Raw genomic sequence first — 9,964 nt, forward strand, 5'->3', positions numbered from 1 at the left:
AAGGCAAGAAGGCTTCCTCTCTCCCACAGGGACTCAAACGGTGGTCGGAAAATTATCTGAGTGGTCGGTCGACATTCGTGAGTCATTTTCAAAGACGAAACCAGCAAATCGAGAAAAATTAATCAGGCGGTCCCTTTCCCCTGTTGCTTTTTAATGACTACATATCAAAGCTCGCTCAAGCATTAGAGGGAGTTTCGATTGTAACTTATGCTGACGACTGCTCGATAATGGCGTCTGCGAATGGAATTGATGACTTGTGTTCGAAAGTAAATGGTTACCTCTCCGAACTTTCTCGCTTCTTCAATGCAAGGAGCCTAACTCTTTCCCCTGCGAAATCCCTGGTCACCCTATTTACCAAGGCCCTGCATGCAGTTCCTAGTAGTTCCTGCGAACAGACAACTGCTTGCAGAAGAGTCCTCGCCAAGGCACGTCAGGAGGCATCTCTACGAACTGACGGACGAAGTTCAGAGGTTCATAAAACAACCTTCGGACTCAACTGCATACCGACAAGCCCTTAACGGCATTCACAGGGAGTCGGTCTCGAGTTATATAGACTCCCGACCTGTGAATGCCGTTTTGGGCGCACAAACACGCGCCGTGCATGAGACAGAGCTGTATCTTCCTCGGGGGGACTCGCACCACAACTTCGCTCTGGCTACTGCAGCAGGCTAAACTCGTACCTGAGAAGAGTGAACGCAGATGTGCCCAATGAGTGTCCGGCTTACGAAGAGAGTCACCACATGACTCACGGCACCTCTTCGCATGCGTCAAATCCCCAGCCAGATAACGCACCTGTCCCTGGACAGACCCGGCGGAAGTTGCACTCTTCCTAACCCTCCCTTTAACTGAGCCAGACGACAACATTGATGGACAAGCCGACCCGAGCGGAGTTTGGTAGCCGCAACAACAACAACCATAAAAAAAAAGTAATAATTTAAAATTTAAATGATCTTACTTATAAACATACATACCTATACCATATATATTATATATGACATACATATATTTTTTTGCAAAGTGGCGATCCTTCTTTTAAGAATTTAAACGAATGCGATGTCCTCCTTACAAATTATTTTGTCCTCCCTTAGACGTTTTAAAAGTTGGCAAGCCTAGTGGTGACAGTTAAGTCCCAGTCCTATAACAGCGACAATTTTTTTTTTTGTATTGAAATGACTAAATATTTTTCCATATTCAATTTAAATATTGTTTTATCGCTAAGATTTATTTATTTGAGATAATTTTTGTTAGTTTGACCAATATTTAGTTATCGGACAAGACCCGACGTTTCCTACTTATCGTCCAATGGAACGAGCGTTTGCTAACAGCTAGCTGGCAGGTAACTGCAGCATTCGGCACTATTATGACCCAACAGGCATTTGGGAACGTTTCGGTGGTGGTCTCCGATAGACTATGTATAATTTTAAAACTTAAAACTGCTTGGAAAAACAAGTGTGATGTAAACTTGTTTTCTATTTTGTCTACAACTCATTGGAAATCAATTTCCTATTGGCCTCACTATACACCATGATCGTTGATTTAAGATCACCACACCGCTGTACTGTGTAAAATTGTTGCATACTTTCAGGCGTAGTCAGTGGGTATAGCAAATAAGGCAGCGGAAAGAAATACCCATTTACCAAACAAGAATTTTTAGATCAAGTTCTATCTATGTATGTAGATGGCTAAAAATTGTTTCGGCTTCCATGAATCATTAAAATACATAATTTCCCGGAGCCTTCACAGCTTGGTTTTTTTAGTAAAAAATTTTGATGGCTCTGAATAATATAATTCTTATCATTTACTCCTCAGCTTAGATTATAAAAGGCGAAAATAATCCAAGTTCTTATTGAAATCTCTTGTACAGTGGCGGTTTTATCGATTTCTAAACTTGTTGCCAATCAATGTGCTTTTTGCGCTATAAAAAGCTTTCGGGAGACATGAAATTCGCGATATTGTTCTAACAATATTTAAACTTTGAAGATAAATAATTTCATATAAGACTGTGTGCCAATCAATAACTTTTTCCCCGTGGTGAGGCGGGGTTGAAAAATTTACTTTGGTGTAGAAAAAAATTTTATTTGGCTGTGCCAAGTGTAGAGTAAAATTTCGACAGTTCAAAAACCAAACAAACGCTCGTGCGAAAACTCTATTATTGTGTGTTGCTGTAATTGTTAAAATTTATATTTATTTCATAACTTGCAGGTAACGTACGCCATTTTTGTGCTTTTTTCAACTTCCATTGCTGTCAAAATTGTATCTATAACCATGAGCTAGGTAAAATTCTGACGTTCGTTTTCACCAATGAGAAATGTTAAATTTTTAGTTTTATCCGTCAAAACTTCCTCTTTTCCATCAATTGGTACAGACCCTAACTAATAAAACTTTGTTGTTTTCTATATTTACGGAAAAAAACATAGGTACTCGCTTGAGCTAGAGGAAGCATAAAATATGTTTTTTTCCACAAGCTACTAAGAATAAAAACTCGATCTAAGTATAAACTGTGAGCATAAAGCTAACAAGCAACTATCAACTAAGTTTTCGGCGAACTTTTTGATAGAAACATTTGTTGAGGGTTAACACGGGCTATGCTGGAAGGAAAGAAATGTTTCGAGTAAACTTTGGGTTAGTTTCTGCCATTTCGATAGATTGCTGACGTAACGCACACATACATACATATTGAAAATAAAATAACACATTTTCTTGTTATCTTACAACTACATAGCTTTATTTAAAATTGTATTTGTTGCAGAAGGGAAATAAAATCGTATTAAGATGTCAAACAAAATTACATATAGCATTTATAGGGAAATAGTTTTTACAATATTTCTATGGGTAGTTTTTAATAGTACATACATAGATATTATTTCGGTTGGTAAAAATTATATGGCAAGAAACAAAACAAAACTAATCTTTTACGCTTTATCAATAAAATCGGTGCGAAATAATCAATCGTTTGCGAAAATAAAATGAAATTTTTGCTTAAAAGTTTTTAGTTGATTTTTGAGTAAAAAATATATAGCACAGCTTCTTGAAATGACGGTGATGCAAAAAAACGTATCACACGCATTTCTGTTTTTTTTTTGTGTGTTTTGTAAATTTTTGCCTAAAATCTGTTCATACGTATTTAAGTGCATAAAACACAATGCGCATGTGTGTGTGTGTGTGTGTGCACATGCAGACATATTTATATACACAATATATACAAAGAATATTAATAATGAGCACAAAAACTTGTTTGCCAATGGAAAATCGCCTGCAAAATATTTAAAAATTAGTTTCGAAAAAAAATAAATAAATAATTTGGTCTTTTTTAATTGTTGTTGTATCTTGAACTTAACCCTTACTTTTTGCCAATGCTGTATACACGCGCATATACTTTTGTATGTTTATATGTGTGCGTGTGTGTTAAGTGGTGAGAATGTGTTGTAACTTTGCGAAAACCCTGAATGACTTATTTTAAAATATTAACAACACAAGTGTGTGTGTGTTAGTGTTAGGAACATTTGCAACAATCAATATTTATGTAGTAGTACAATAGATACTTTAAAATAAGTTAGTAAATTTGTCATGTGGCCACGTTTGCTGCTCGCTGCTCGCTACTCGCTGGCGTCAAACGCGTCGAAGGCAAAATACAATAAATTCATTCGTTTACGAAACCACTTTCTATGCTTATAACTGACAAATACGAGTAAAGTTTTTGTTTTTTTTTTCATATTCAAAACTAAAAGCAAAACGTCTCTATGTTGAACTAAAAGCAGCGAAATTACCCCGCAAACCAAAGTTTCCGAAATCTTAGCGAAATATTTAAGAGTATCAGAAATGTCTTACGAATTCTGTAACGATTTGCTTACGAATTTTCAAAGAAAATCGAAAAGAAATTTCTGTACGATTTCTGAAAGAATTCTTCCCAGCGCAGCACTATTATCATTACTTTACCAATTTTCCTCCGAAATTTTGAAAAGTATCAAACTACATTTCATTTCAGACACCTATTTTTTTTTTTTTTTTTATTCTTTAAGATTTCCCTACTAGGTTTGCAGGGTAGCCATCAAATAATTAAGTATGTATGTATGTATGTATGAAATAAACTTTAAGGACGTCACTGCATAGTCACAATTCCGGCTACAATTATTGGGTACTTCATAAATTAAAGCATTCTTCCATTTCCATTAATTTTACTTTAAAATATTTTCACAGACTATCTGTAATCGGTAATCTGCGCTAACAGCCATGTTAACCACACAAAGTGAATACTTCGGTAAAAAAAAAAAATGTTTAGTAAATTAGTATTAATTGAAATAATAATAAATTCTTTGTTTCTTTGCAGACACAAAAGAAAAAACAAAGCTTCACAGACCAATTGCAGTTCGCCAGCCGGGCACAGTCGGACGCGGCCGGCGAAGGAACAAAAAATACTACATTATTACGACTACCTGGTTACTACTCTCCCGTTGCCGCGCCCGCTCGCCGTTGGCAAGCCAGCTGTTGCTGTTGGGCGGCGGCAACTGAAACTAAAATTCCTACATACAAACATTTTTCGTTACAAACTAAATAAAAATCTTAGATTACTATACATAATATGTAGATCAACTGTTTAGCCCATTGCAATTCTCGCTACAAACTTCAACGGTAATTTGTTCAATTTTCATCTCTGTTCTGTTTTTTTTTTTTTTTGGGTTTTGTGCAAGATTTTTGTTTTGTTTCTTAGTTATGCAAATAGTTACTGTTAATTTCTTTGCTTATATTGCTACGTTTTTTTTTCTGAAAATTTGTTAACTTGAAAATTTCGCTTATATTGGTTTTGTTAAAATCATCTTGCCGATATGCAAAGTCTCCGCGCATTAACATAAAGTTGCAATTGGTTTAATTCGTTTTACTTCGAATTCTACACTACGTAACTAAATCTAAGTATGTATATATGTATGTATATGTATGTATATCATTATGTATTATTATCGCTCATTATTAATTTTATGATTTTGTGATACTGCAGGTCACGACGCTAAGCCATGTGCGATCTATGAGGAGTGGCCTCCAACATGGCCGCCACTGAACTCGGCATGGAACTCGAGTATGCTCACGTACAGGCCAGTGACGAAGCCGACAATGCCGAAGATAATCAGGCCGATGTCCTTCCACAAGCGCCACTTGAAGCGCCCGTAGCCGGGTTCCTCGCGATACACAGCCAATTCGATGATCGACGGTATGATCATGCCGAGCGTACTAAGGCACACAGCGCCGATCAGCGAAATGAAGGGACCCAAGTTGGGTAACGCAACAGCAATAGCGCCACAGAGCACCTAAAGCAGGCAGGAGGAATTAATTAATATCAAAATTCGCACGAGCTACAATAACGGGGTTTGGACTACTTACCACCAAGGCAATGCGCAGCGCATATTCGCTTATGTTCTTTCGCTCCTCAGAGATTTTGTGCGAAATGCCCTTCCAAATGATGCTGACTGGCACATAGAACTGCAGCGTGAAGGTGAAGAAGATAGCGGTGGCAATCATGAGCTTCACAGATTGCGCCAAACTGTAAAGAAAAACCAGGTAAGCAGACGGTTAATGACAAGCTCAATCCTCAAGCCCATTCTCCTAGTTGTGACTTACATCGCATCCTTGGGCAGATTCAGCGTAACGCTGCCCTGTGTATCAGCGCCATATTTCAAGTAGCCAAAGAAGCCAACCAGCGTATAGAGCGAGATGACAACACCCATGCCGAAGTTCAATACCGAGGGACAGCCGATGAAGTGCGAAGGATTCTTCATGTCGTTCTCCAGCGACATTACTACACCAATACCTTCCAACGCAAAGATCACAGTGCCGAAGAAGAGTGGCCACTGCACTGGTGCCACAATGCCATCGCGTTCGTCGGGTGCTGGCAAATCGTCAAACACATAGATGAATGTAATCACAATGCCCACGAACATCAGCACGTTGGCGAACATCGAGAAGGGTGTCAAGAATTTCAGGTTGCGAATTAGGCACATTACCAGCAGTGGACAGGTGACAATCACAATCCACACACGTATGCTCAACGCTTCCGCCATGTACTCATCCAACACCGCCTTCACGTTCGTGCCGACAAATACGAGGTAAATGCAACAGCAGCCAATCAAATCGATCACCAGGAAAACATTCACTATGAAACGGATGAAACGAGACCAGCGATTCAAACCGGGCGGACCGTCGAGGAAGGCTTGCTCGGCCACATCGGCGAAACCCATCATGGGGATCTTACGTCGCCGGCAAAGTATGTGCGCGCATTTGACGAGTATGTGTACGCAGTAGGTGCAGAGGGTGCCGACAGCGAAGGTGGCCACCAAACCGAACCATAGACCGGCATTCATGAAGGCCATAGGCATGGCAAGGATACCCGAACCGAGTGAGCCCTTCAGCAGATGCACGAAGGTCTCTATGTCGCTGTAAGGAATATAGAGGGAAAGAGAAAATTATTTTAATTTTTTGTCACTCGAAGAGAGCATCTACATATATCTAATCCTATTTGTTTTAACTGAAAATATATTTTAAACGGAGCCTAACTACTTAACCACCAAAAAAAAGGCGAAAAACGCTATGGCCGTCACTAAATCTATTGATATATTTATCTTTTATCGATAACATCGTAATTATCGCTATCGAGATCTTTATCTGTTGCGATAGCCCTTCTAAGAGAATTCGTTAAGAAAAAATCGAGCCTCGACTCTTAATTTTTTTAATAGTTAGATATTAATCGATGTTCGGCAAAGATCTTCGTGTGAGTCGGTTAAAAAATCGCCTATTTTAAAAAAATATGTTGTAAATTTTTTTATTCTTCTTCAGACTAATCTATGCTTTTATTCCATTTTCCTTTAAAAATCGGTTTATAATCGGTTTCTCTTTTTGTAAAAAATTGTTTCGAATATCTCTACATAATTAAATACTAATGTGCCCTATATTTATGTACGATTACCTTTTTTATATGCACGTAAATATAAAGCGGGCATCGTGCCAAAAAAAAAATTGGTTTAGGCGCCAAGAAAAATAAATATTTTTGCAAATAATTGTTTTTGTGGATGTACACAAAAAAGCGCTTTACGTCAACGCTTTTAACAAAATTAACACATTTTTTTTTTAATTTAAACAAGCACAGCTTCTAAAGAAACCCCCTTTCAAAAGTGACAAATTTATATCTGAACTAAATAGTTTAATAGCTAGCAACGCCAATTTACATAAATACATCATTCCTCAGCTATTGATCACTCCCATGATGATGTCAACAGCTATCGAGGGAAAATCGTAAACCGATTTAATTGACAATTTTCAATGCTTTTTAATAATAAATCGACGCTAATTGTCAAAGGCTAACCGCAAAAAGTGTAAATAACGGGAGCAAAAGCACAAAGTGCAAAATGTAGTGCCAAAATTAGTTTGTCGATCAGCGAGGAAGTGCATAATAAGCATCGAGTGATCACGTTTAGTGGCTGGGCTTGGTGTGGACTGGCGCTCACACTCATGTGCTTAGAGAAAAATTCATATTCGCTCTGCAAATTTGCATTTATGCAGCTCACTTGTTCTCTTCGCTTTTCTTGCTCTGCTTGCGCTAATTCTTGGCGACAACTTCTCGCACATTTGCTCTGTTTTTTTTTTCATTACCAAGGACACTCACGAATTTTTGTGCCAATTTTCGTAGACGCCAAGAAAAAATTTCCGCTGACGTTATGTCGCGATCTACAACATGCCATTGCATATTTGTCTATACCTACCTACTTATATATGGCATGTACATACATATATATATATACGTATACATAAATACCTTCTTTGAATAGGATATATAAAAAAAACTGTTCGGTCAAGTGGAAAATTACCGGCACAAAATAGATCTGAATTATTTGCTACATTTTCATACTAAGTTTTCGCTTGTACAATATGTTGGGGAAAAGTTGAAAAACATTTAAATTTGCTAAAAAAGATACGAGGCTACCGTTTTCACTAATTGAACGGCAATGGCCGCTTGAAGTTCAAGATTTTGTAAAAGCGTTGACAAGGAAATTTCTTAAATTGAAAGTTCTTAATGAAAGCATGACAACCAGTTGAAAGGTCACAATCTGTTATCGATTTAAAATCTACATAAATACATGTACATTAAAAAATCTAAAAAATTTAGTCAAAATATATGCGATCGATGGGTCATATGAGCTCCAGGCCACAGCCATATCTCAAGAAGCTGCATGATAAATAGGCCTGCAACGAGGAACGCTCTTGTGAAGTCTTCGCCGAGTAAGAGTTTACTGTTTTTTTTTTTTTTTTTTTTTTTTTTTTNCCACCAGCCTCTCGATAAATGAAGGGCTAGCCATTGCCTTCAGTGCAACGGGGCTGTCACTATAGCCACGTAAACTTCTACCTTTGGTTTTATTTTTCACCACTTAGGACCGAAGATATCTAGGCTTTGAAAACCGCTTAAGGAGGCTTCAGATCCTTACTCAGGGCTCTAATCGTAACCTTCAGCTGGCTGTTACAACAAAAAACGATTTTCCTGAGAAGTTTGATAAATGTTTGACCCACCATACCACAAGTTGATAATTTATCTGATAATAGAGATATAGATTCAGATGAGGTTCCTTGTTGACAGACCCCACCAAAGACCTATTAAAATTTGCTAAAATAAGCCGCTGCGGCATTTTGTTCTGACATTTGAAACTGTCAGGTAATAAAGTAATCCGTATTATTCTCATTTTTGTTGTTGGTATTTCCGAACGAAAAATGACACTGAAGATGGCACAACGCCGAAACCGGTTTGTCTCCAAACCAAATTTGACAAGGGATGACGGAAAATCGTTCCACATTACATCATAATCCGTATTAGATAACCGAATTACCAAAAACTTCGAAGCAAAATAGATAAGTGTATTTATGAAGGAAGCCTCATTGGAATGCTCGAGGAGTTATCAGTCTGGGGATATGCACACTTTTGAGTGCTTGAATTAGCCTAAATTTTTAAATAGCAATCCGGCCGTTACAAAGCCACCACACATAAATTGCGGTAAATTTTTCGACGTTTAAATTTTGCTTTTGAATAATTATTTTTCGGAATTTAAATATATTTGCTGGTAGTTTTTAAACGAGCAATTAAAATGTGTTAATTATATGCAATATATTGAAAACATTTGCTTTTCATTCTCAGCCAAGCCGATCGCATTTAAAGAGCGCAATTATCCCAATTTAGACTAAAATAGATGGCCAATAAACAATAAGCTCTGCTCTGGTTTACATACATACATATAGTGCACACATGTAAACAAGCATATGTATATTTGTATATACAAATTGCGAGGTCTTGTGACCTTGACACTTTTCTGCACTTTCATTGATGAGACGCTGAAATGATTCGAAAATGATGCGAGTGGTGTCAGTCATCGGCAAAAGCCGCCCAAAAGTAAATCGTACAAACTTTTTCGATTAAAATTCTTTATCTACATAGTTACACGTACATAAATATATGTACAAAAGTTCTTAGTTTTCTTTGGCTCTGAAACATCTTCATCATCAGATTGAATTATATCTAAATAAAAACTCATAATTTTTTATATTTTTTTTTCTAAGAATTTAATACCTTTTTTAACTTTTTTCCTGCATTTTCAGTCTAAAAGCCAATAAATATTCAGCATTTCAAGGTAAAACCTAAGGTAAAAAAAAATTTCCAAAATTTACTCCAATTATGAATTTTCAATTTCAAAATGTTTAATCCCTGAAAACCTCGTTCCAATCAAGCGAAGCATTCCTATCTTTAAATAAAGTAAATATAATTTAAAAAAACAAAATGCTGGCAATACTCACGAGGTCGGATGATCCACTTTCCGGTGCTCGAACGGATTGTAATTGACATCCTCTTCGTCGCCTTTCTTTCGTGTCAACACCAATGGCAACGTGGATCCGGCGGCCTGCTGAGCCGGCACATCAACCATATCCGAACGTATGAATC

General features: G+C 37.3%; 1 protein-coding gene across 1 annotated transcript; it reads right to left on the bottom strand.

Moving 5' to 3' along the window:
- Positions 1 to 3,316: 3,316 nt before the first annotated feature.
- LOC108375248 (proton-coupled amino acid transporter-like protein CG1139) lies at positions 3,317 to 9,958 on the bottom strand. Its single transcript, XM_017631349.1, has 4 exons — positions 9,820 to 9,958; positions 5,611 to 6,423; positions 5,374 to 5,533; positions 3,317 to 5,300 (listed from the first exon to the last, which is right to left on the bottom strand). Exons 1-4 carry the CDS (start codon positions 9,945 to 9,947, stop codon positions 5,019 to 5,021), a joined length of 1,383 nt encoding a protein of 460 aa, XP_017486838.1. The 5' UTR covers positions 9,948 to 9,958; the 3' UTR covers positions 3,317 to 5,018.
- Between the last annotated feature and the right edge of the window lie 6 nt (positions 9,959 to 9,964).

Source organism: Rhagoletis zephyria, unplaced genomic scaffold, assembly GCF_001687245.7.
Source record: "Rhagoletis zephyria isolate East Lansing unplaced genomic scaffold, Rhagoletis_zephyria_1.1 Rzeph_scaffold_08687, whole genome shotgun sequence".
NCBI lineage: Eukaryota > Metazoa > Arthropoda > Insecta > Diptera > Tephritidae > Rhagoletis > Rhagoletis zephyria.